At 41.9% G+C, this 25,738-nt stretch overlaps 2 protein-coding genes across 3 annotated transcripts in view; one reads left to right on the top strand and one right to left on the bottom strand.

Annotated features, from left to right (window-relative positions):
- Positions 1-18,824, top strand: part of LOC131490024 (uncharacterized) — a 49,825-nt gene extending 31,001 nt beyond the window's left edge. The window contains exons 3-6 of the mRNA XM_058691976.1: positions 4,470-4,563; positions 6,309-6,381; positions 11,494-11,994; positions 13,420-18,824. Of these exons, the coding sequence (XP_058547959.1) occupies positions 4,470-4,563; positions 6,309-6,381; positions 11,494-11,584 (258 nt within the window). The 3' untranslated portion in view covers positions 11,585-11,994; positions 13,420-18,824. The remainder of the gene's footprint in view (positions 1-4,469; positions 4,564-6,308; positions 6,382-11,493; positions 11,995-13,419) is intronic.
- The window catches only part of ATP8B1 (ATPase phospholipid transporting 8B1), a 128,034-nt gene continuing 108,587 nt past the window's right edge, over positions 6,292-25,738 (bottom strand). For both annotated transcript variants that reach the window (XM_058691974.1, XM_058691975.1), the window contains exons 18-28: positions 24,064-24,228; positions 23,215-23,326; positions 21,920-21,995; positions 18,298-18,430; positions 17,604-17,892; positions 13,412-13,635; positions 11,542-11,625; positions 10,524-10,769; positions 10,066-10,204; positions 7,964-8,094; positions 6,292-6,786 (exon numbers count right to left, since the gene is read on the bottom strand). In XM_058691974.1, coding sequence (XP_058547957.1) covers positions 6,562-6,786; positions 7,964-8,094; positions 10,066-10,204; positions 10,524-10,769; positions 11,542-11,625; positions 13,412-13,635; positions 17,604-17,892; positions 18,298-18,430; positions 21,920-21,995; positions 23,215-23,326; positions 24,064-24,228 — 1,824 coding nt within the window. In that variant the 3' untranslated portion in view covers positions 6,292-6,561. The remainder of the gene's footprint in view (positions 6,787-7,963; positions 8,095-10,065; positions 10,205-10,523; positions 10,770-11,541; positions 11,626-13,411; positions 13,636-17,603; positions 17,893-18,297; positions 18,431-21,919; positions 21,996-23,214; positions 23,327-24,063; positions 24,229-25,738) is intronic.

Below are 25,738 nucleotides of genomic sequence, written 5' to 3'. Positions count from 1 at the left end.
GCCGAAGTTGGATGCTTAACCGACTGAGCCACTCAGGCACCCCTCTGTGTCTTTTGATTAAAGAATTTAGTTCTTTTATGTTTAAAGTAATTCTTGATATGTATGTACTTAATTGTCACCTTGTCAATTGTCCTCTGGCCGTTTTGTAGTTCTTTTCTTTTTCCCTTATTCTCCTCTCTTGTGATTTGGTGATTTTCTATAATGGTATGTTTGATTCTTTTTCTATCTTTTGTGTATCTACTGTAGGTTTCCGCTTCCTGGTTATTGTGAAGCTTACATGTAACAACTTATAACAGTGTGGTTTAAGTTGATAAGAACTTAAGTTTGAACATCTTCTAAAGCTCTACATTTTTAACCCCCACCCACCTGTTTTACGTTTTTGTTCACAATTTAAGTCTTTGTATTTTGTGTATCCCTTAATAAATTATCGTAGTTATAGCTATCTTTGCTACTTCATGTTTCAGCTTTCATACAAGCTTTGTAAGTGATTAACCCACCATTAAAGTGGGTGTAACACCACCCACTTTACAACATTAGACTCTGAATTTTACTATGTATTTACCTTCACCAGTGAGATTTATACTTTTGTATTTTCTCGTTACTAATTAGCACCCTTCATTTTAGCTTCAAGAAATCTCTTTAAAATTTCTTCTAAGGCAGGGTGACTGCGTAGCTCATTTGGTTGAGTGTCCAACTTTGGCTCAGGTCATGATCTCACGGTTAGTGAGTTTGAGCCCTACATCAGGCTCTCTGCTCTCAGCATGGAGCCCACTTCAGATCTTCTGTTCCCTTCTTTCTCTGCCCCTTCCTCTCTGGTTCTCTCTCAAAAAGAAAATTAAATTTCTTCTAAAGCTAGTATAGTGTTAATGAACTTCTTTTTGCTTGTCTGGAAGACTTTTTATCTCTCCTTAAATTCTGAATGAAAACATTGTCAGGTACAGTAGGTATTCTTGGCTGGAAGTTTTTTTCTTTCAGCACTTTGAATAACACTCCCTTCTGGTCACCAAAATTCTCCTGAAAAATCTGATCTTACGGAGGAAAATCCCTCTTACATAAGAAATTGGTTTTCTTTTGATGCTTTTAAAATTCTTTCCTTGTCTTTAACTTTTGACATTGTAATTATAATGCGTTTGAGTCTCTTCAGCTTTGTATTTGGAACTCTCAGGGTTTCCTGGATCTGGATTTCTGTTTCTGTCCCCAGCTTAGAGAAATTTTCAGGTAGCTGTTCTTTCTTCAGATGAGCTTTCTGCCCCTTTCTCTTTTCTCCTTCTTCTGGAACCTTTTAATACAAATATTGGTCTGTTTGATGTTATTTCATAAGTCCTATAAGTTCTCTTTTCTACATTGTTAGTTTTTTTTTTTTTCTTATTTTTGCTGCTCTGATTGGCTGAGTTCTGTCTGCCCTGTATTTGAGTTTTCACGTCCTTTCTTCTTCTTTATCCAGTTTACTGTTGAACCCCTCCGGTTATTTTTCAGTTCATTTATTGTATTCTTGAGCTGTCCCTTGGAGGAGGACCTAAGTCAGCACCTAGATTCAGGCTGATTGTACGTAAATCAGACTGTCAGGCAGCAGCTTTTAAAGTATACAAATTTATATAGTCCTATAGGACTGCAAGCATTAGGTCCTGCCAGCTACCTAGGCTGGGCACCCTGAGCGTCAGTCACAAACATTAGGGTGCCAGGCAACTATATGAGCTCCTTTCTGGGAGATACCAGCTATCTGAGGCAAGGCAGATGGAGGGCACAGGGCGGAATCTACTGACTTACCGGCTAAGTACAGCATCTTAGTAGGTCTCTAGACGTATGTCAAACCAAAAGCCAGCCCCTTCGGTCGAAAGCTCCAGGACACGCAAATAGTCCCTTCTCACAGGAAGAATGGGGGTGTGTTTCAGTCTGTATTGTGCCCTGGGGTTTGCAGCAGTCCAGAGACGGTCTGCCCATTTGTGGCAGTCAGTTGCACGGGATACAGGGATGCCAACCCTGCTGGCCACCAGAGCGGAGCAGTTAAGGGGCATCCGTGAGGCGGTAGCTGCAGAAAACAAGGCAGCAGACATAAAAACGGGGCACCAGACGTTGTATAAGCTCCCCTCTGGGAGATACTGGAGCACGGCAGAAAGAGAACAGAGAGATAGCCGTCTGAGGTCTCCGGAAAGGTTTGCAGTCGGCCCTTAGATGTGTGTTTGATTGCAAGTCTATCCCTCAGACGTAGCCATGGAGATTAGCTAATAGGCCTCTTTCACAGAAAGTTTGGGCTCTTTGGACCGTTGCCTCTTGCTTTGCTCTGGAAATGGTAGACAGTCAAAAACTCTTTCTCTGTTGGTGACAGTCCTGTGGGACTCATTAGCCGGTCGGCCACCACGGCCAGGCGGTCTAGAGATGTCACCTTGCAACACCTGCAAGAATCGGGGCACCCGATGAGGGTCTGAATTCCTTTCTGGGAGATACTGACAAGCCGGAGTGAGGCAGAGAAAGAGGGCAAGCGTGATGTCCACCAGGCTCCCTTCCCCGAGAGTCCGTCAATGGGCCTCCGGACGTGTGCCAAGCCAGAAGCCTGCCCCTCAGGCCGAAGCTCCAGGACAAGCACAACAGTCCTTTATCACAGGAAGACTGGGCAGATATTGCCGTGGTGTTAGCTGGCCGTGAACTGTCTCTCCAATTGTTACAGTCTTGTGGGTCCCCAGAATGCAGGCGCTGCTGGCCCCCAGAGCCGGGTGACCCAAGGGGCGTTCACACTGGGTGGCAGTTGCAAAAACGGAGACACCCGGTATAAAACCAATACCAGGTGCATGTAACAGCTCCCCTCTGGGAGATACTGGTGCTCTGGAGGGCAGCGGAGGGAGGGCATAAAGATGATGCCTGCTGGGGGAAAAAAAGAAGGAGCCTGGATTAAAAAGAATTTTTTTTAAAGTGTCTACTGGCCTCCATCCTTGGAGAGTATGCCGGCAGGCCCCTAGATGTGTGCTGAATTAGATGCCTGCCTCTCAGGCCGATGCTTTAAGATAGGTAAAGAAGCTGCTTTCACGTAAAGTCTGGCCGCTTCTGCACTGGGCCTGGTGCCAGTGAGTCCAGGGGCCTGAGCCCTTCAACAGCCATTTCTCAGTTTGCACGATAGCCTTTTGGGTCTCAGGGATGCAAACCCTGTGGGCTTTCCAAGCTGTAAGTTTCAGGGGCTTATCTCTCAGCGGTAGGTCTTAGAAGTTGGGGTTCCCGATGTAGGGTTCAAACCCTTCACTCCTCCCTGAGAAGCTCTGGATTTCCAATGCTGGGGGTGGGGTTTTCGGCAAGATTGCATCTCTGCCTTTCCTAAACACTTCAGTGCAAGTTGTTTGCCCGATGTAAGGAGTCCCTCAGCTTTTGTTTTCAGAGGAAATTGTTCATTTGTAGCTGTACATCTGGTGTGTCTGTGGGAGGAGAGGAGTTCAGGATCTTTCTATGTCTCCATCTTGAAGGAGGCTTATTCCTTTTTCTGACTAAATGATATTCCATTATATGTAAATCCCTTGTGTATCCAGTCATCTGTTGATGGACGTTTAGGTTGTTTCTCCTTTCTGGCTGTTGTAAGTGCTGCTGTGAACATTCATGTACAGGTATCTGTGTGCTTATTTTCAAGGTTTTGGGGTATATATATACCTACGTGGGACAATTGCTGTTTATATGGTAATTCTGTTCCTGTTGTAGAACTGCCAAACTGTTCCAACAGTGGGTGCAACACTTCACATTCCCACCGGCAGTGGGCGAGGGATCCGGTTTCTCTGCATCCTTGCCAACACTTTTTTTTTTTTTTTTTTTTTTTAAGTAAGTTCCAAGCCCAGCTTGGGGCTTGAACTCACAACCCTGAGATCAAGAGTCGCACGCTCTACTGCCTGAGCCAGCCAGGTGCCCTTCCTTTTTTTTATAGTTATCCTAGTGGGTGTGAAATGGTATTTCACTGTGGTTTTGATTCGCATTTCCCTAATGACTAATGTTGAGGACGTTTTTATACCCTTGTTGGCCGTGTATATATCCTCTTTGAAGAAATGTCTATTTAAGTGAAGACAGTCAATTTTTACAGTGTTTTCATAGGCCTTTTTGTAATTATAAATGCACCAGAAGTTTTATTGTAGCTATAACTTTCAAGCAGATTCTGATAAGACTTTGAGAAACCGTCTTACGGTTTTACTAAGCTTCATCCACATCACATGAAGGCAACAACTTAAAATACAGACTCCATTAAGGTATGTTTTGCTATCACCTCGGAGCCTCTTTAGAGCCATTTTATCCCCACTGGATATCGTTATTGGAGTTTCTGGTACTGATCATCAGTATGAACCCTTAGGTGGCACTCTTTGATTAAAACAGTATACTCCTCAACCAATATAAATACAGTAGGACATCCTAGGAAGAAAAGTGGCCTTTTTTTTTTTTCCTTTTTTTGAGGGATTATCTCCCAGGTCTGCCCAGAACTTTTTCTCATACAATTTCTGTTGCAGGGTCTAATCTGTCCCATCTCCTTTTACCCCATTTCCAAAGATCCGGACATGAAGTTCTCCTCCAGGAGACTGTCAGTTGTGGAACAGGAAAGAGGTAGGTCCTGATCTCGCACCATATAAAGCACCCCTAGGCTGAAACTGTCATCTGCTGGCAATTGTGCCTCCCAAAGAAGCCCCCCACCGATGTCTTTCTGCAGAGAACCTCCTTCTCTGTGTCACAGTCCCATTTCCTTAGTGGGGTCACTGTCCGGGAGCTGCCTGCCTGCACTGCAGCTGGCTCAGCCCATTCAGCCCTCCCAGACTCAAGCCTCAGGTCTGCCTCCTCTGCTCTCCTGCCCTTTAGCATCCTGATTCCCCTTTGATCATTTGCTCACTTCCCAGCCCCATAGGTGGAAAGTTACCTATGTTTTTATTCTGGTTTCAGAACCTAGGTCATTTTAAAAAATCGTGCCTCATCTAAGTATGCTAAGATCCACCCTCCCTTGAAACAATTGATCTGGCCAAATATAAATCCGTACCTACCACCTTTCAGGTCTAATGGCCTTCTCTCAGTAGCTTCTCCCCTAATACTCAGTACCCTGCCCCTAACTTGTATTTCTCACCAAAGGACCCCTGCGTTTCTTTAGAAACCTTGCAGACCTAGATTCTTCTGTCACATACCCTACTTGAAATATCCTTTCCAAAGATTTTACTAAAGCATTTATTTTTTAAACAAAAATATACATTAAATCTGATTTACAGAATATAGAAATAATTTATCCAAAGCAATTTGCATTTTACAGTTGTTAATATTGCACCCAGCAGTGTAAGTCTTTGACACATTTGCGTTGTCGACCTTTCCCACAATTCACAAAACAGGAGAGGAAACGGAGAAGAATACAAGCAAACTTTTCTTTACCAAAGAAAGAAAGAAGAACAATTTACAGTTTATGTACAAAAGTTGTAAACTTCCAGAACTTTACTTCCATAGAATAAAGAGCCATACATTCTTTTATCATTCCTGGAATATGAATGATATACATGTTGTGATTTCCTCATAGGAATTCAAAAGGACAGGTATTGTGAACATTCACAGCCTAATGGTAAAGAACAGAATTATTGAAAACACTTCTGTATCTTCACTAGAATATGGGAACTAGCCTGTGAAAAACTAGCGTGTGAAAAGCCTCGAGAAAAATAACTTTTGCCTCTTTGAGGATAGTTTCCATAATTGCTTAAAATCATTTTCAATTTTAAAGGATACTCTGTTAGAAATGTGGCTGCCAACAGCCTTTTTTTCTCTGAAGACAAGTGAAAAAGTGAGGTCTCTGTTCAAATCCCTTATAAAACACATGTAGGCAGACACAAAGTTTGCTTTTCAAAAGAAAGCGTTACAAAGTCACAATTTATCACGGCTACCCTTAGTTTTTAAGAACTTAAAAAAAAAAGTCCATAAATATTTAAATGCATCTTTTCAAAATGGAGGGAAGGAAGTGGCTAAAATATGTAGTAGTAAGAGTAAACGTAGGTGATGCACACTTTTAACCTGGTAGTAAACCGAAGCAGACTGAAACCTTGTACTTATGAAATGTGAAGTGATTTTCCTTGATTGAACCAACAGGAGAACATGAAACCATGCAGCTCATTATCTTCCAGGTGATGAACATTCAGCATTTTTTCTGTCGTGGCCATTATAAATAAAAGGTCTTTGTTAAGAAGGTACCCAATGGGGAAAAAAAAAAAAAGTAACGTCTGGTTATGTATGTTGAAGATCCCAGGCAGGAATGATCTCATTGTAATTTTATAATGCGGTACCATTTGCACTGAAATATAAGCCAGTTTCTAATTCTGCTGTCCCAGATCGAGACTGGATTACGACATCCCCTCTGAAGCCTAATGAACACAAGCAGTTGAACAAGAGGACTTTTGAAAAGGTATTCTTGGCTTCGCCACTGCAATAGTCCAGCCCAAGTGGTTTGTTACAAAAGTTGTTGTCTTTAACATCCTCCTGACAAATTCAGTTTTTGGTTTTTTAAAAAGTCCTGAGAGTTTTTCATAAAAAAATAGACATCTGTGTGCGTGTGTGTGTGTGCGTGCCGGCTTCGCCGCCGCATCAGCTCTCCACAGTCCGCCGGTACTCCGCGGTGCCCTCGGCTATGATCGCGTCCAGCGGGGAGCGCTTCTTCCGGATGCTGCGCCCGGAGGAGATGAGGTCGGCGTAGCCGCGCTGGTGCGAGAAGGCGTAGGCGGAGCGCCGCGAGGACACGCCCCGGCGGAACACGTGCTGCCGCCGCTTCCACTGCTCTTCCGCTTTCAACCGCTTGCGGTGCTTCTGGATCTGCGGGGGGAGGGGGCGAGGCCGACGATGAAATGGAAGGGCTGTGGTGGCGGAGGTGGACGGGCACTAACGCCCAGGGGGTGGGGTCCCTCCTGAAGGCTGTCTTGTTTAAGGCGGCATCGCCGTGCTCCTTTTACAGGGGATGGCACGCCGAGCGGTTACGTAACACTTTCAAGGTCTCGGACCTTCTAGAAAACGGGGAGCCGAAATTCCCACTCGCCTCCGCTACTGTTCTTTGCCACTGACAAATTAGACTGGGACAGGTTCGAGAGAAAATTCCGTCGTTCTCTTCCCCTTGTTGCTACTGCATCTTGTGGTCAACAGACATGGGAGAATATCTAGGGGGGAACTGAAGGTTGCTTGCCTAGCATCTTCTCTCTCCTTCCTGATGAAGAAGGAGTAGAGTCAAGAACACCTTTCCTGCATACAGTCACAACCCTCTTGGGCTGTGGAGACTGCTCCCAGGAGCAGGGCTGGTTGACTTCCCTTGCTCCGCACGAGTCCGGCAATGGCCGTGTGACCTCATCTGGCTAAGGAGATCTGCATGATGTGGCCTGGGCCCTCCCAGGCACAATTCTCGGGCCGCTAAGAGAGAGCTATGGAGCAGTCTCCTGTCTTCATCTGGACAGGGGTGTGTCAGAAGGAGGTGCCTGGAACTGCAGTAGCCATCCCCCCAACTTCAAGGTGAAGCTCATAATGAGGATAGCAGAGGGGAGAGATGGAAAGAACCCCAGTGCTTTTGACAGACGTTTAGGTGCTCAGTCACCAGAGCCTGAAGCCTGCTGCTGATTATGTGAATTGAAGTGATACATTGTTTGAACAACTTGTGGCTCAGACATTCCACCAGAAGAGGTGGCATTTTCTATACGTAAGTACATACCCCAACCTATTTGCAGGGCAAAATGTTAATATTGTAATTGTTAAATTAGGGGATAGACATATGGGGCTTCATTATACTATTCTCCCTTTGATAATGTTTAAAACAAAAAGCATGAAAACAAAAATCCCTGTCCCAAAGGACTTCTTTGCAAGACGGAGTTAAAGAGAAGTAGTATTAAATAAACCTCCATACCAAACTTCCCATGAGTTTAGAATTTTGCAGGAAAGCTGCTGTGGGGACACGCTCTGATTTCTCTGAGGGGCGCTCAGAATGAGGAGAATACTGGTTTTTCTATACCTTATCACTTTCTGATGGCCAAATGGTCATTGACAAGAAGCGTATGGCAACGACGGGCAGTAAGCACACTGCAACGGTCAGAATGATGGTCAACCAAATGTATGGCTGTCTCAAGGCATTTGATGCTGTGCCTGCAAAAACGTGGAGGATGAATCACAGAGGTCCTTTATCTGAAGAACATAGTTAATATTCCGTAACCCTTACATGCATTGTCTATGGTAAAATTTTACAATCAGATTGGCCTCCCCCAGAACATTCCATCACTGCTGAAGGAATGAACATTTTAAAATAGGACCAAGCAGGGGCGCCTGGGTGGCTCAGTCGGTTAAGGGTCCGAATTCGGCTGAGGTCATGATCTCACGGTCCGTGAGTTCGAGCCCCGCGTCGGGCTCTGTGCTGACCACTCAAAGCCTGGAGCCTGTTTCAGATTCTGTGTCTCCCTCTCTCTCTGACCCTCCCCCGTTCATGCTCTCTCTCTGTCTGAAAAATAAATAAACGTTAAAAAAAAAATCTTAATAAAATAGGACTAAGCAAAACAAAATCAGGAAGGCAAATGTACATCAGCAAATGACTAAGCGAAAAACAAAAAGTATGTTTGTTGACATCGTATTAGGTAAAAACGCAAAATTAGGCAATCTATTATACTTCTGAATTTTTCCAGGAATTTATTTTTCAAAGTTTATAGTTTGAAACTCCAGATAACAATAACAATTAGCACTGCCGTTTGTATGACAGGTCTTAACACTAGGTGTTTTATTTGAGTCATGCCATTTAGTCAGCTCTGAGGGATAAATAAGTTTCCTCTTTGCCTCATAAGAAAATTGTGGAGAAGTAAAAAGATTCGCCCAGGGTAACAAAACTACCAATGGCCACCTCTAAACTAAAACCCATATCCATTGGACTAGAGCCATACTTTTTCCACTGCAGTTCGCTGCTCGTTTATGGCAGAGGAAGGAACAATTCTATCATACAACCAGGTAATCATATTACTACCCAATTTAAAGCTATAATTAACATCCCCTAGAGCCAAATTTGTCACAGTGTTTTCTGTTACTTACACTGTAAGTTTATAAAATTGCCTTTTTTGAAAAAATGTGTTGTTATACTGCTAAAAATGTGTTTAAAAACATTCCCTTTGGGAATATTCTAACAGGGCACCAAGTTTTTTAAAACACAAAACAATGCAACCAAAAACAATTGGAAAAAAAAATGAGCTTAATCCCAAGAAAAGGGTTACCATAGCAATGGTCTTTTTACAACTGGTCATAAAAAAAAAAAATACAAACTCATCTTTTACAGGGAAACTAGTTCATGGGGATTTATTTTTTCCATTGTGAACTCAAAGCTACTCTATTTAAGAAATTTGTAAATTCTGATTCATGATATTATAAATTTTAAAATATGTGTGAAATAGCAGTTCACATTCATTCTAGCATTTATCATTTGTCCTATTTTATACAGCTATAAAGTATTTAATTTCCAAAAATTTACTTACTGCTCTGCATTCATTTTTCTAATGATGTGACAGTTTTCCACTTTTGAATTCTAGAATTTCCTCATACATGATTCATAGCTTGATTAGCTAATATACTATTTTTATTAGGTCTTTGAATTATTTCTACTTTTTAAAAATAATTGGAATCGTGGTGGTGGTATAATCTTTGTACAAATTAGCCTTTCCAAAAATTGGTATGTTTTATCTTAAGGTGTTTTCTCCAATTGGAAATACTAGGTCAAAATGTATGAGAAGTTTTATAGGACGTGACATATTTCCAGATAGTGCTTTGAAAAAATTAAATTATATTAATAGTTTACATGCATACTCAATTTCCCATTACCTACCAATATTAGATTTTGGGGTGGGGGTGGGGATAAAAACTAACTGAACAGATGCACAATTGTATCTTAAAACTTTTTAATTTTGCTTTCTTACTGTTACATTACCACACTTCCAGCCCACCACTGTTATTCATTTGCCAGTCAGGACATTAATTTTCACTAGCAATAATTTTACACCTTGTGTTTTATTTAGAAGTTATGTCAGAATCTAAACGAATAACATTTCTTTACACCTTTATGTTTGGAATTTAGAAAATACCAACCTGTAAATTGAAATGCAGATGGAAAGAGAACATGTATCCCAGCACTATGAAAGTCAAACATGATGCCAAAATAAAGTGCAATGCTTCCAAAAATTGAAAAAGCATTCACAAAGGTCCAGTAAGAAGTATCCAAGCCAATCTGTTGGGAAACCAGAGAAAGACAGAGCACTCATTTTGGGGAGTCACCAAGAAATAAAGGATCTAAGGACTCTGAAAACAGAATTCAGCAATTTAAGCATCATCTGGCTTGAATACTAAACAAACAGAAACTACCCTCGGCTCAGGTGAGAAGTAGGAAATGTGCTTGGTGTAAGGGGTGACAATAGTGTTCATGTTTTGTAAAATGGCAGAGGCTTAGCTGGAGGGAGAGTGACAGCCAGATGGCTATGCGCACTGGTCTATGTACAGAAATCCTGGTAACTCACAGATACAGAGAACACTTGACCAAAGCCATGTACCTGGAAGTTGACTGTTATTATAAGAGCAGAAGCAATCGTCACAGCAAAAGACTGGTAGTCCGAAGGTGCCTCTCCATCCTGCCCCACAGTTTGCAGATAAGCTCCAAGAGGTATGAAGAAGAGGACCATCGATGTTAAAATTCCGTGCACCAAGCTTACGAAGAATCTCTTATAGTTGAAAAGTAAGTCTCTTTGTCCTACTATGTACAGCCCAGGGAAGCGGAGGCTCAGTTTGTCACTCACATCCTTAAAGGGAAAACACCATTAGCCGCATATCCACCAGGAATCGAAGAACTCCGAGATCCATCCTCACAAAGAGTGTCAACTTACTCAGTTTTAGGAAGGCAAAAACTCGACAAGGTAAGTCCTGATGAGTTGGCAGTGTGCAGAGGCCAACCTCTTTACTTTAGTTCACCATTACTTGATATTTAATTAAGATAAGGATAGGTAGAAATTTATTATTTTGCTGTTCATAGAAAGCAAACTAGTAATTTCAAAAAAAAAAAAAAATGAAGGGAGGCTATTTTTACCTCCTGGGAAAACAGATTCTGATTAATTCTTTGGGAAAGTATTTTCACATACAAGTTGATGGGTTAATTCCAAATTATTCTTTTTATTCATTAAAGTACTTTAAGTACCAAGAATCACTACCAGATAGAATGTGAACTAGTTTGGGAATTAAACACCTAAGTTTAGAGAAGTATTAAAATAGTTGATGTTTACAGTAGGTTATAGAGACATACTATACTGTCGGGTGTCTTAACAAGAAACTGTTCGTGTCCAAAAGGAAGATAATACACTTTTTTGTCAATGAATTCAACCCAGGCACAGAAATCCTCGTTTCTTACTATAAAACAGGAAGCACAGTTGCTCTTGTTGCCTGGCAACAGGACAGCCATAGGGTTTTCTCAGGAAGAAGGGGAAACCAAAAGAATGCAGTGAAATAATATTTGCTTTTTGCTTCTCGAACAGGTGCTCGGTCTGCCCTGACGTGTCCCTGTGAGCACGAGGGTCCTACCTGGTCAAGCAGCCCCATGAGGAGCACGGGCAGGCTGGAGTAGAGCACGTTGTAGAGCGTGATGAACCAGTCCTCGTACGCCGTCTGTGGGGAGGTTAGAGTCTGTGTCACCAACCAAGACCTGTTGCTGGCCTAGTCAATGCACGTGCATTCTTTCTCAACTGGGAGGCCCCCAGCATGCGTGGGGGCTTCTGCCAGAGTAAACCCCACTCCTCTGCATCTGCAGAAGGTGTGAGTTGGGTTCACCGGAATGGGCAGAATCCACACTCCGCAGAACAGACCTTCCTTCTAAAATGAATGGGAGAACATACACCAAAACATTTTTTGGGAAAGGAGTCCGTCCATTCTATGTGAAGAATGCTGGAAAATACGTTGGTGCCGATCCTTTCTGTATCCCTTTGTTAACAAATTCGGAATACATAAACCCACAGACCGGCCCAAGAAGCACATAAGGTATCATTCGAATGTTCTTTACTTTTACTTTGCAAGTCCAGCATTTCTATTTAAACATTTTGTGAAGCAGAATTTGAATTTTAAAAACAGGCGCCTGGGTGGCTCCGTCGGTTAGGCGTCTGACTTCGGCTCGGGTCATGATCTCACAGGCTGTGAGTTCGAGCCCCGCGTCAGGCTCTGTGCTGTCAGTGCAGAACCTGCTTTGGATCCTCTGTTCCCCCTTCTCTCTCTGCCCCTCCCGGTTTGCTCTCTCTCAAAAATAAACGTTTAAAAAAAATACGCTTCTGAAAAGGATGCACAGGGTTTGCGCACACACATCCTCAGGGTGGCAGAGGGGAAACAGGCCTGCTGGTCACCACCAGTGGTGGTGGTCCTGCATGGGAGCAGGAAGAAGGCCCTCGTGTGTTCAGGGTTGCTTCTGACCCACGGTTCCCAAGGCTCCTCTGATACCATTTGTCTGAGGCACACCATCAGAAGTTTGGACAACCACCAGCGCTGACAGGTTCAATTTACTAGTGATGCTTTTCTGCCGTATCACCGTTTTAACATATATGACCCCCACTCCCATTTCAGCCATAACTTAAAAAAAAAAAAGATTGAGAACAGATCTGTGATCATCCAAAATTTAGATAACCCCTTTAGCCTTGATCACAATAGCATTGTTGATTTGCTATCAAAGTTGAATAATTTATCATTATTCTTTAAGTTTATTTATTTTGAGAGAGCAAGCGAGCACGGGAGGGACAGAGAGAGGGGGAGAGAGAGAATCCCAAGTGGGCTCTGTGCTGTCAGCACAAAGCCTGACACCAAACTTGAACTCATAAACTGTGAGATCATGACCTGAACCTAAGCCAAGAGTCAGACACTTAACCAACTGAGCCCCCCAGGTGCCCCTTATTGTTGTTCTTAATGGCAAGGTGACTTATAAAAAATCTCAGGTGAAGGCAAAACACATAAGCAAAAGCCAGGAACAAATCCCAACTTTTCAAAGGCAAACTAAAGTATTTTTAAAGCACCAGAAACATTTTAGAAACATCATCAGGGTGCCTGGGTGGCTCAGTCGATAAAGCGTCTGACTTCGGCTCAGGTCATGATCTCACGGTCCGTGAGTCTGAGCCCTGCATCGGGCTCTATGCTGACAGCTCAGAGCCTGGAGCCTGTCTTTGGATTCTGCGTCGCCCTCTCTCTCTGTCCTTCCCCTGCTCACGCTGTCTCTCTCTCTCTCTCTCTCTCTCTCTCAAAAATAAAACATAAAAAAAATTTTTTTTTAAGAAACATCATCTGTAAACTCAATCCGTGCCTCAACTATTAGGAGAGCATCAAAACTGCAAATATGGAGGGAAAAGGTTTTTTTCAGAAGTAGAGTTTTATTTATACAAGAGTTCTATTCGTCAGATAATAATAATTCTTATATTACCTGTGCAGAGTACCCATTGAAGAAGGAGTACCAGAAATGAACCAACGTAAATGCGAAGTTTTTGTAAAAGAAATATCGAAGGAACTTGCACATCCTTATGTAAGACCACCGGCCGTGTACCAACAGCAATCTCTGCAAGTATCTGAACTGGGCAAAGGAGTAGTCACTTGACATGACAGCTTGCATGCCTTCTTGTCCACTTATTCCAACACCAATGTGGGCAGCTGTGGGGCGGAGGGAGAAGATATGTGAATCATAAGCTAATTTTAAAGCAAAACATGGAGATGATAAAAATGTTTCCACAGCAAAACAAAGAAACAGACATTCTTGGAGCAATGAAAACTCTTGCTCATCAGCCCCGCCCCAGCTTCTGAACTCAACTTTATGTCAGAGATACAAGTGGCTAAAAAAAGCACATGGCAAGGGCTCTGAGTATTCGTGGAAGGATCTCAGGTGGGCGGTAAATTCCATTTGGGTTTTCTGCCCAGCTCATAGGCCATCCTTCCCACCCACGGAGGGAACCCAAGGAATCCATGCATACTGTGTGTCCCTGCCTCCCTGGCCACAGCTGAGTCAGCTCTGGGCTGGTAGGTCATCGGTAGCATATACACATTGGCTCTCCCAACCTTCATGTCACCCTTGTTTATTGGAAAGGTGGGAAAGCAAATAAAAACCTAACACCGCTCTGACTTCCTCGCAGCAAGGTTCTATTTGTGAATTGGGTTCCATCATTGCGAGCCACCTGGAGCTCAGCGGCCCTTCCCTTTGTGGCATTTCTGTAGCAGAGTTCATATCCTCTCTCCAGCTGCCCGGAGGTTGACGGACAAAAGTTTTTCAGCTGAAAAGCCCTTCACAGAAGCCTCAAAGTTAGAAGCTCCTCTGGTGCGTGACTAAGACATTCGAGGCTCAGCCTGGCACCTGCTTCTTCAGTCTTTCCAGCGCTTTTGTGAGCACTTGGTCCCTTACATTAATCACTTCCTGCTTAAAGTACCCAGTGGGGTCTGTTTCTTATACTATCCTTGGCACAGAACCCAAGCTGGACCAATCCGTGTCTCTTTCACATTTTGGAACTAAGATTTGGGTTTGTGTTTGTAATTTTAACTTCTAAATTCTTGAGTTGTGGGACAGATATATTTATTTCCAAGGGGTTCTGAGAGGCAGAAGTAAAGTGGTCTAGAAGGAGGATTGAAAAGAAGCTGGGTTCCTGGTTCCAGCATCTTCCTGAGGTCTGGCTTTTTGGGAGGCATGAAACATCTTTAGATCTTTTAAAATAAATTTTTGTCTTAAGCTTGCGTTAGCTGTTCTTTAATATTTACAATCAAAAGTGTTTTAACTAAGATACTAGTTTATATAGTATCTGATAACTATAATATACTTAGTTAACTAAGATATTAAACTTCCAGCATTTAGTCATGGCCCACCATGACCTTAAGAGACACATTTTTTTTTTTTTTTTTTTTTGCTGCAGAAGGTTTCCAGAATGGATAAAAATGAAAGTGACAATTCTGTCCATCCTTCCAATAGTCACTTAGTCACAGTTTCAACTTAGCGAATTACGAATTTTATATAGGTCTTAAGAGGCATGGAACTAAAGACATACTGAGATCTGCTAGAGAATGTGTGTTGGAGAACACAACCTGTTATTACTCAGACCCAGAGAAGTGACTGCCAACTCAGCAGGGTTTCCAACTGAAAGCGGCTCCAAAAATCCTGCCTTAGTGGCAGAGTACAGGGTCTGGCAAATTCAAAGTGACACAGTGACTTGGCCAAACCTATGTTTTCAGTAACACTTTGCAATTCTAAAAAATAGAATGAATTGCATGTCTCATTCAATATTTATGACTTCTTTTTAAACACATAAATAATTCTTATGACTAGTCGTGGTTGCCAAACTGTGCTTTCCTGCCGAACTATGGGCTGCTTTTCCGATCAAGCAACAAAGGGAGATGTTGAAGTTCTCTCGGAGCCAAGGAGAAGGAGCCCCTGATGTCCAGCCCAGCCTTTTCGCTGAGCACACCAAGGACAGTGTGTGAAAGAACACAGCCACGGTTCACAGGGGATTCAAGGCAACCGAGGAGATGTACTTTATAGGGCTGCATGTTTTTTTCCCCTATAATCTAAATATAGACACCTAGATTTTCCTGAAGTTTCAAAAATGTGGTTTCGGATGCCTCACTGGTAGGCTCCTTCATAGTTCCTTAACAGACTCATCATTTCCTCAAGCCTTGGTGGCTCTGTCTCCCCTCTCGTGCTTCTTGCTTATTTTTAGGGTCTTAGACCAAGAAAAAACACCACCCACCAGCCAGCAGACATCTTCAGGCCCAAGAGAGGGAGACAGGGGAGCCCATGAGAGTCCTTGCGTCCTTGCTAGAGGCAAAAACATGGGGGGGGGGGGGGGGGGGTTGCAGTTCCCTCCACTTCTACTAAATGTGGAACATGCTAACAAATGGCCAAGTTTTTCTGACACTTAAATTTTACTGTATTTCTTTATAGACAAATATAATTTCTGTATATTGTATTTTATACAGGTGAAAGCAATGCCAGTTTTTCTAAAATACAAAAGGCACTATCAATACTTGGGTAAAGCTATGGACTTCCAGGGACACCTGAGTTTCTTTGATTTGCACCCCAGATGGATGTTCCCTGTTATATATAAAAGCACCGACCATATAACAGAGCTTAATAAAATTCTTAGAACAACTTAAGAAAACAAGTCTCTATAAGATTACTTATGTTGACTTTGTGATCCCTTTTGCTATCAATTGGTAAACTCCTTGGAACAAAAAAAATTTCAAGTCTAAGTCACATAGTCAGATGGTAAATTTGCAAGGTAACCCTCTCTCCAACATCTAGAAGTCTCCATTGTAACTGAGTAAAACTAATGTTTGAGTTACTTGCCCTTTTGGCACAGCTATTTATGCTAAGGGTACACAATGGAAAATAACCTAGAACTGGCTATAGAGGAAAGAGACTGATGTAATTTGGGGCAAGAAATGCCAGTCGTACGGTAGTATTGGCACATGCAAAACACCCTGGAGAAGAAATTAAACCAGCAGTGGCCACAGACAGACACATGATAAAGAAGCAAGAAGACATACATCATATAGCTGACTCCTGCCGAGGAAGATAAAGTTGGAATATTCTTAGTATAGATCGAGGAGGAGGAAGAGACTCTAAGAAAACAAAGAGACACATGAATTACAAAACAGGCTTGAATTAAAAGTCTAGTTGTACATAATGCATTTTAGCTCTCTAGTAGAACATACGTGGTTATGTCATAGTTCCTCTGAACTAATAATATCACAAAACTGGAAGTGACCTCAGAAATCATAGTTTTCAGATGAGAAAATTGAGGCCGGAGCATAAGCCCAAGGCGCCACAGCATGTCGGTGGAATGAAAACCAGCATTCACAGCTCACTAGTTGGGGCGTTTTCATTAGAAGATGCTCCCTGACAGTAACACAGGGAGGAAAAACCACCCAGGACTCAGGCGTGTTGATGAAGCTTCGGTTCTGCGTGCTCTAACACTGGCACAATGTATTTCTGCATGACAGGGCTCAGTTCTTCAATTTGTGAAGACGTAAAGCCCTCCCACCAGCGAAACGACCCTTGGCAGTCTCCTAGGAAGGTCAGGAGGATGGCAAGGCCATGTTAGAGTTGTGTTTCAATGCCACGTGTGCTCCCTTGGGCTCATACGAGGTCACCCAATTTCCCAAAGGCAAGAAGAAAGCCCCAGAAAAAAAGATGCTGAGATAAGAAAGCAAAATACTCTCAAATACTAAAGAGAATTCAACAATTTACTCCGCGCTCAGCAGAAATTTTCACCAAGGTTACTAAATAGGATTCTAATAAGCCTTAAGGAAATAGAGGAGGAGAAGCAGTAAGCAAGGGAAAACAAAACAAATCCACATGTGTGTAAAAGAGGGAAACAGAGGAGGCCAAATTCACTCATGTGGAGCTCGTCCTCTCTTTGGCATCCTCTGAGCGGCACTATCCTACCTGCTCTCTCCTACTGGGGTAGACTGAGCTTCCTCAGGGCAGGGTCACAGGTGTCATCATCGTGGTTACTTGCCTTTATCAGCTGCTTTCTCAGAGCCTGAGCTATGGGATTTGGAACTACTACCCTCAGAAACATTCCTGCCATTCCTTCTCTAAAGCAGTTCAGGTGGCATCGGCCCTGGGTGAGACTCACTTTTGATCATGTTTACATCATTGGCCCCATCTCCAATCGCCAGCGTGATGGCTTTCTTGTACCTCTTCACCAGGTCCACCACCATTGCCTTCTGCTTGGGGGTGACCCGGCAGCAGATGACTGCATTGCACTCACAGGCCAGGTCTACAAAGTTCTTCTGCCTCTGCTCTTTCCTGGCTTCCAGACGCCTTTTACTCTGCGTCCGCATCCGTCTTTCTTCTTCCGTCCTCGGGAACTTCAGCTTCAGAATCTTACTTCTCTTGGTCTTTTTCTCCAGAAGAATTTCATTCTGTGAGATTAGAGAGGGAGAGGATTACAACCGTCTTAGTTTTTATCTCGAGGGTACCATCTCCAAGACTTTAATCGTGTGGAGGATGGTTCTTGGGTTATCTCATGGATGATAACTGTTCTGATTATAAAACCTACTTACCGTGGAAATTTACAAAACACAAATGTACAAAGAAAAAAAAATTACAATTATTCATTGATTGATAAACCAGGGCTATCCACCATTACCAGTCTGATGGATTTCCTTTCATGTATCATATAGGAAGTCTCACACTTGGGAAATTGCCGCTCATTCATAGGCCAAGAGATTTTTAGGCTGTCAGTTTGTATGAGAAACCATCTCAAATCAGTCCACAATGAACTGCTGTAGTTTAAGGCAAAGGCACACACAGATAAAGATACGCACCAACCAAGAACCAGTGATTATTAAAGCACGACTTTCACCAGGTGGAAAAAAAGGTTCGTGCACGGGGGGTACAAACTTTGCATAGACTCCACCTCTGTTCCTCTGGTTTTCCATCCTTGTGTGAAGAAGAGCACTGGGGGGAAAAAGAAATTTAAGTGTTTAAGAGCACAAGACTATAAATCGGCCCTTGACTGTGAAGTACCTTTGACATATAATCTCTATTTTTATTTGTGTTTTTAAAAAAAAACCCACATACTCTGGTTTCTCTTCAAATCGTATAAATCTTTCCCCTTAAAAAAAAAACCCACATAAAATTTATCATCTCACCTATTTCTACAGTTCAGTAGTATTAAGTATATTCACACTGCTTTGTAACCAATCTCCAGAACTTTTTCATCTTTCCAAACTGAAACTCTATACCAGTTAAGTGACCCCCTTCCCCTAGTCCCTGGTAACTACTGCTTTATTTTCTGTTTCTACAGATTTGAACACTATAAGAGAACTCCTACAAGTGGAATCACACAGTACTTGTTTTTTTTTTTTGCGATTGGCTTATCTCCCTGTCCTCGAGATTCATTTGCTATTGTAGCACATGTCAGAATTTCCTTCCTCTTTAATAATATTCCAGCATATGGATATACTACATTTTGTTTGTCCATGCATCCATCATTGGACGTTTGGGTTGCTTCTGCTTCTTGGCTATTGTGAATAGTGCTGCTATGGACGTGGGTGTGCAAATATCTCTTTTGAGTTCTGGCTTTCAATGCTTTGGGATATATACCCACAAGTGGGATTGCTGGATCATATGGTAATTCTCTTTTTAACTATTTTGAGGAGCCACCGTACTGGTTTCCATAGCAGCTACACCATTTTCTTTCCCACCAACAGTGCACAAGGACTCCAGTTTTCACATGCTTGCCCATACTTGTTATTTTCTGGTTTTGTTTGTTTGATAGAAGCCATCCTGAAAGGGTGTGAGGTGATAACTTATTCTGGTTTTAACTTGCAGTTCCTTAATGTCTGAGCATCATTTCATATGCTTGAGCGTATGAGTGAGCATCATTCGATATGCTTGTTGGCCGTTGGTATATCCTCTTTGGAGAAAAGTCTATTCAAATCCTTAGCCCATTTTTAAATCAGGTGACATAATCTTATTTAAGTCCTAATTCCTCCCCCACGGGGCACCCTATTCTTGGTGTTCCGTTGTTTGCCAAAGACAGCGAAAGGAAGATACAATTGAAAATATGCTCAGGACCAACAGAAGGAAGGCAATCTTGATCTGAATTATTATACCTGGGTCTATAGTGTATTATAATTTATAATACAGTGTATTATAAACAGTGGCTGCTATTTGGCAAAAAGCTTACTTCCACATAAAGTTATGTTTGCTTTTGAGAAATTCTCAGTGCTTTGTATCAAAAAGTAATTGAGAAGACCACATGTAACACATTCATGTGATAGAAAAATTAGTCATGGAATTTTAGAGTGGAAGGCTCCATGAACATCTTATCCAAACTCTTCATGTTACACATAAGGAAGTGCAAGCCCATGAGAGAGGATGCGATTCACCTGGAGTAAGTTGATAGGCAAAGGGAGTGAAGACTCAGGTCTCCTTACTCTCAGCCCCAGCTTTCCTTGTTATACACAGCCACCATTCTCCACCTTCAAGAGCAAGTTTCTCAACCTTAGCACTATTGATGTCTTGGGCCAGGTAATACTTTGTTGTATGTGGCTGACTATTGCCCTGTAGGATATTCAGCAGCGTCCCTGGTCTCTACCTATTAGAAGCCAGTAGTACCTCTCCTTCCTTCCATATTAAAACAACCAAAGATTCATGATGTCTGGAAACATTGAGAAATGGCTGCACCAGAATGTTAATATCTCGGCATAATTAAAGCAGGGACACTGAGTGCAAAGTAGAAATAGCAAGATCATTAACTCCCGACAAGATAATCACATAATAGAACAGATTAGGGTCGTTGTTTTCACAGAGCAAGGAAATTTATACCGTCAAGTGGAAAAAGTTGTGATGTGGAATTGAATAGAGGCGCTAAGTATGGAAAAGGAGCCTCCTCTTGAGTCTTTCAGGCTAAGCTCAGTGTCAACTGTCAGACTGCCACATTTCCCTGCAAGGCAAAACCACCCCCAGTTGAGAACCACTACACTAGAGGATTAGGTATTTTTTATTCTTTTTTCCACATTAAGTTCTCATTTTCAAGTTGAAAATAAGGAGTGATGAAAACAAATCACTGAAAGAAAAAAAGCATGAAGTTACCCATTCAAACCATTCTATAGGAATCATCCTTTTAGGAACCACCTAGAGAGATAGATGGTTCAGCCCTCTAGAAAGGTTAACTTAGCTAAGAGCATGATCGTAAAATTTGCTACTTGCATAAATTTTATCTTCTAATTTAGCTCAGGGCCCAATTTTCAACACTTTAGAAAGAGAGACCAGAAATCTATTAGGGCCCCCATCTACAAGAAATAAAACCTGGCAATTAACCAAAGTATTTGAAACCAAGAAACTACTTAAGTAAACATGTTACTATTTATTTGTTGCTATTTTTTAAAAGCTAAAAGCAGGGGCGCCTGGGTGGCGCAGTCGGTTAAGCGTCCGACTTCAGCCAGGTCACGATCTCGCGGTCCGTGAGTTCGAGCCCCGCGTCAGGCTCTGGGCTGATGGCTCGGAGCCTGGAGCCTGTTTCCGATTCTGTGTCTCCCTCTCTCTCTGCCCCTCCCCCGTTCATGCTCTGTCTCTCTCTGTCCCAAAAATAAATAAAAAAAAAAAAGCTAAAAGCACCAAGAGGCATGGTTTATGCATTCAAACAGAACTGATGGATGCAGATTTTAGAGCCGCTGATTTTGTGTGTCTAATTTAGCCCGAGTGCCCAATATACTGGAACAACTCTCGAAAGCTCTGTCACCATCATTGGAAAGAAGACTAACGACCTCCATCGACTCCCTCCAGCCTCTTACCAAATGAGGCAAGTTCACAGCTTTTGGCCTCATGACAGCCCGGGGGGGAGGGGCCGTAAGGCAAGGACTTGAGGAATAAATAAAACTGTCAAGATAGCACCACCAGGTAACTTCTGCCGCACGTTTCTGGCTTTACCACCAGGCGGGGCTTCTCCTTACACGTTTCCAGGTCTCCTATGACTCTGGGCTCTCGAGTGTTTCAGGACAGGCTACGCTTCGAAATACCCTGCCCCATCCAGACGAGACTAGAGGTGTGTCCCATCCACCCGTTTCCTTCCAAGCAAAATTGTGCGGTTTCTTTCCTTCTGTTTGTTTCTTACAAAATTACAATTCCTTGAAAAGGCAGCACTCCAGCATCAGTTGGCTGGTGATGTCTCAGGCTCACTTTTTTTTTTTTTTTTTTTTTCTTATCAGCAGGCAAGCACTGAGGACTTGTAAGAAATGGAGAGAAATGGCCCCTGAAAGGGTGAATAAGGGCCTCAAGTTCCCCTAACACTAAAACTTGCTCAAAAGGAGATCCAGCCATGCTAACCTGGAACTACCTTATTTAAATGTGAGGAAAACTGTCTGAATTGACATTCTAGCTCCCATTTTTTTGGTTTGCTACCACATATTTGCTACCACATCTAGTTTTGTCTTTACTTACTTGATATCTTCCCCATAGCAGATAGTCATGTCTTCCGTCAGGAGTTCACAAGCAAATCCTATATTTTCAGCAGTTTCTACAACAGAAAGAAAAAACAAACAAACAAACAAACAAACTAGGTGTTGGGGTGAGGCTTAGGTCATGATCTCATGGTTCGTGGGTTCGAGTCCCACATCAGGCTCTGTGCTGACAGCGCAGAGCCTGCTTGGGATTCTCATTCTCTCTCTCTCTCTCTCTCCTCTTTGTCCTTCTCCCACTAACATGTGCTCTCTCTTAAAATAAATAAACTTAAAAAAAAACCCAAAACTAAGTGTTGTGCCTATTGATGAATAGTTGACTATCTAGTAATAAGCATTTTTTTTTCCAGTAACAGCCAGATTCAATCAAATATGGTGAGTTGTTTTTTTTTTTCCAGTAGCAATGTATATACACAAAAGGGGGGCAAAAGCCTTTTTTCTGTGATAAAATAAGTAGAACTCAAAGTCTGGTTTGAGAAGTTTTCAATTATAAAATGTACTCTATTATCAAATATATAAATATACAAACTGATTAACAAATCAAAGTTCATTGAATTACTAAGCACATTCAGTTCATGTGGCTTAATCATTCTGTTATGGAAAAAAAAGATAATTATTTCCATAAACCCTCAAATGGGGCCCCTACTGGAGAATTTTCCCCTTTTCCCATCACCACCCACTGTTATTTGTTTAAGGTCAGGACTTCCCTTAGCTTATCAGAGTGTGTAACTCACAAACAATGTCAGAGTAAGAGAAATTATCTGGTTTCCATGAGAGGCTTGTAGAAGGGTATCAATGCCAAATAATGCCTTGTTGAGCTCTAAATTTAAAAATTCAAATCATCCCTTGGGTGTAAAATTTTAATTATAGTTTTCAGGCAATAAAATGGGTGAAAAAAGCAAAAGTTATTACTCAGCAGTTTGTATTATGTTCTGCTCTGTGCCCAACAAATGACAAAGGGACAAAAGGGATGGTCCTTTCATGAGAGGAGTTCACGTCTGGCTGGAAAGATCAGACTGACCACACAGTTAAAATGGCCTGACCAGGAGCTCAAGTATAAGAAATAAAACTCTGCTACTGACGGAGTTTCTGGAAGGATGCTGTCAGCGTGAGCTGGAATAATGGAGAAGGGTTTCTTAAAGAAAGCATCTCTGTCTCAAAGGAATGGACCGTATTTGTGCAGGATGGAAAGTCTGAGAAAATCATCTTGGGCAAGGGACACAGGAACTACGAACGCTTAATGAATTAACAGATACGCCTCCCCGCAAACTGAATTACCCTTTTTGTCTCCAGTGAGCACCCAGATCTTGATGTCAGCTTTTGCAAGTTTTGAAATGGTTTCTGGGACTCCATCCTGTAACTTGTCTTCAATAGCTGTGGCTCCCAGTAGCTGGAATGTACATTTCAAAAAAAAAAGGAATTAGCAAAATAAGCTCAAAATGTTCTGTAATTGCAGTTTGCCAGCCTACAATAAGCAGAACGGCTAATTATATACCCCGACTGGCGCTCTACTGGGGCTGGTGGCCAGTAATAACACCAGGGGTGGCTGTGGTTCATGCCGAAAAATAAAACATTCAAGCCCTTTTCGCTTAAAGTAGTTTACCAAGGTAAAGATGTAAGTACAAAATCAAGGATGTTAAAAATATACTTTCGTTACATACAGGCTATTTTACGTGGACACAAGCCACTTCCTCTCCCTGAAGGTCAATACTAGCTATTTCCTTCTAATCTAAATTCTACAGGCGATAGGTATTAAACTTTGAGAAATTTCATTTACAAATGGTATCATTTTCTTGTTTCGAGGTTTTACAAGATACAAATCAGTAATTCTCAAAGTGTAATAAAACATATGATTTGTCATCGTGTAAAAATCATAATGAATTATAATAAGCGAGATAAAAAATACCAGATCAGATTAGAAGCTCAACGTTTTCTTTCCTTTGTTTTCTCATAGTGGCAACTTCTGTCTCGCTCACTGGACAGAAGAAATTCAAGTGACCTAGTTCCTTTGTACCAATTTGAAATGAAGTTAGAATTATCTTTCAAGCATGAGATTAAAAATATGACAGAACTTAGTAAAACGTCCAGTTCTGTTTAGAATAGCAAGTCATGAAGGTTAAAACTCACAATTAAGTCCTTTTCAATCTCCTCATACACTTTATCCAGAGCTTCATCCCGGTTGGTTGAGGCTATACTGGCAGCCATAAACTTTTTATTCCATTCTTCAAATTCTTTTTCTTCAATTTCCTTGTAGCAAAGGCACAGAGTTCTAAGAGTCTCACTTGCAAAGATCTATTTAAAAGATCAGCCATCCAACAAAGACGAGTTAATTTTATGTAACTCAAGATCCAGTTTGAAATCTTTCTTTGAAGTAAAACAGTACGAGCGTTTAAAAAGAGGTCATGAAAGATAATGGACTCTGAATAAATACATTCTGTAGAGGAGATTAAACAAATACTTTGTTTTTCACTTTAAGTATTCTCAGGGTCCATTTGTAGTTCCCAAATTAGTTAAAGAGAAAGGTATACATTTCCTCTAAATCAAGTCACTAGAGAGAAGAAAACTCTTTCTCGTAACCACACAGAAAATAACAGACAAGGGAGCTGCCTTGGGGTGTGATGATGTTGTAAACACAGGCCTGACAACTTTATAATTTGTTCCCACAAACTGTTACAAGCCCAATCAACTGTGGACTCTCAACCAAGCATTATATCCTCAAACCAGTTCGGAAATACCTGAGCCACCGTTAAAGCTGTGGTAAAACATTTTAATGAAAAAGAGTGGCTGGAAATTTTAAACATGGTGAACAGATTTAAGCTATTTTATTTTTTTTAATGTTTATTTATTCTGAGAGAGAGAGAGAGAGAGAATGCGAATGGGTGAGAGGCAGAGAGAAGGAGAGAGAGAATCCCAAGTAGTCTCCATGCCATCAGCGCAGAGCCCGACTCAGGGCTGGATCTCATGAACTGGGAGATCATGACGTGAGCCAAAATCAAGAGTCAGACGCTTAACCTGCTGAGCCACCCAGGCGCCCCTAAGCTATTTGAAACAGCTTAAATATGAGCCAGTAAAAATGTTTTTAGTACTTCAGTCACATCTTGTTCCAACACATCACCCAACTAAGTGTTTGCTTTCAAAGATTCTTTGGAAGGTTCTGCATCTGTTTGATTAAATTGCCAGTGTTCATATCCTCATGAGAAATGATCTATCATAACTGCTTCAACAACCTATCAATCTTAAAACGAGACCCCCGTAAGTAAACAACATGTACAGGCTTCTTCCTCAAGGACCTCTGACTGGCCCCAAACTCGACCAGACCCAGGGAAGAAATCACCCTTTACTAAGCACTTACTAAATCCTGGGAATTGTGCAAGATCTTTCCCTTGCAAGGACTCTCTTTGGTAGGAATTACCCTCTTCCTCTTTCACACGGGTCATTAATGCTTCAGTGAGGCGTCAACTGTTTCCCCCAAGGATACAAAACAGGCGAAGAGGCAGAACTGGGATACCAGGTCTGATGGGTATCCTCCATACTTCATTGCCATCATTAATAGAACCAAAACCATGTGAGGATTGGTAAGCATTTCCAAGAGAGAAATTTCCAGAAGCATTCTGAATAACTGCAGTATCATTAGACTAAGTTCACATTCCCCTTAGATAACAAATTTGAAGTAATGAAGACCAAACTGATTTACTAACAAAGGGAGAACTCAGTTATCCGATGCATTGCTTTGTCACACCCCATCCTACATGAATGCTTTCTTTCCTTCATTGTCCCTTAAGAGGTTGGTGGGATTCTTGGA

This window comes from Neofelis nebulosa, chromosome 11 (genome assembly GCF_028018385.1).
Source record: "Neofelis nebulosa isolate mNeoNeb1 chromosome 11, mNeoNeb1.pri, whole genome shotgun sequence".
NCBI classification, from domain to species: domain Eukaryota; kingdom Metazoa; phylum Chordata; class Mammalia; order Carnivora; family Felidae; genus Neofelis; species Neofelis nebulosa.
The sequence above is the reverse complement of the archived record's forward strand: the minus strand, read 5'-3'. Positions and strand labels throughout refer to the sequence as shown.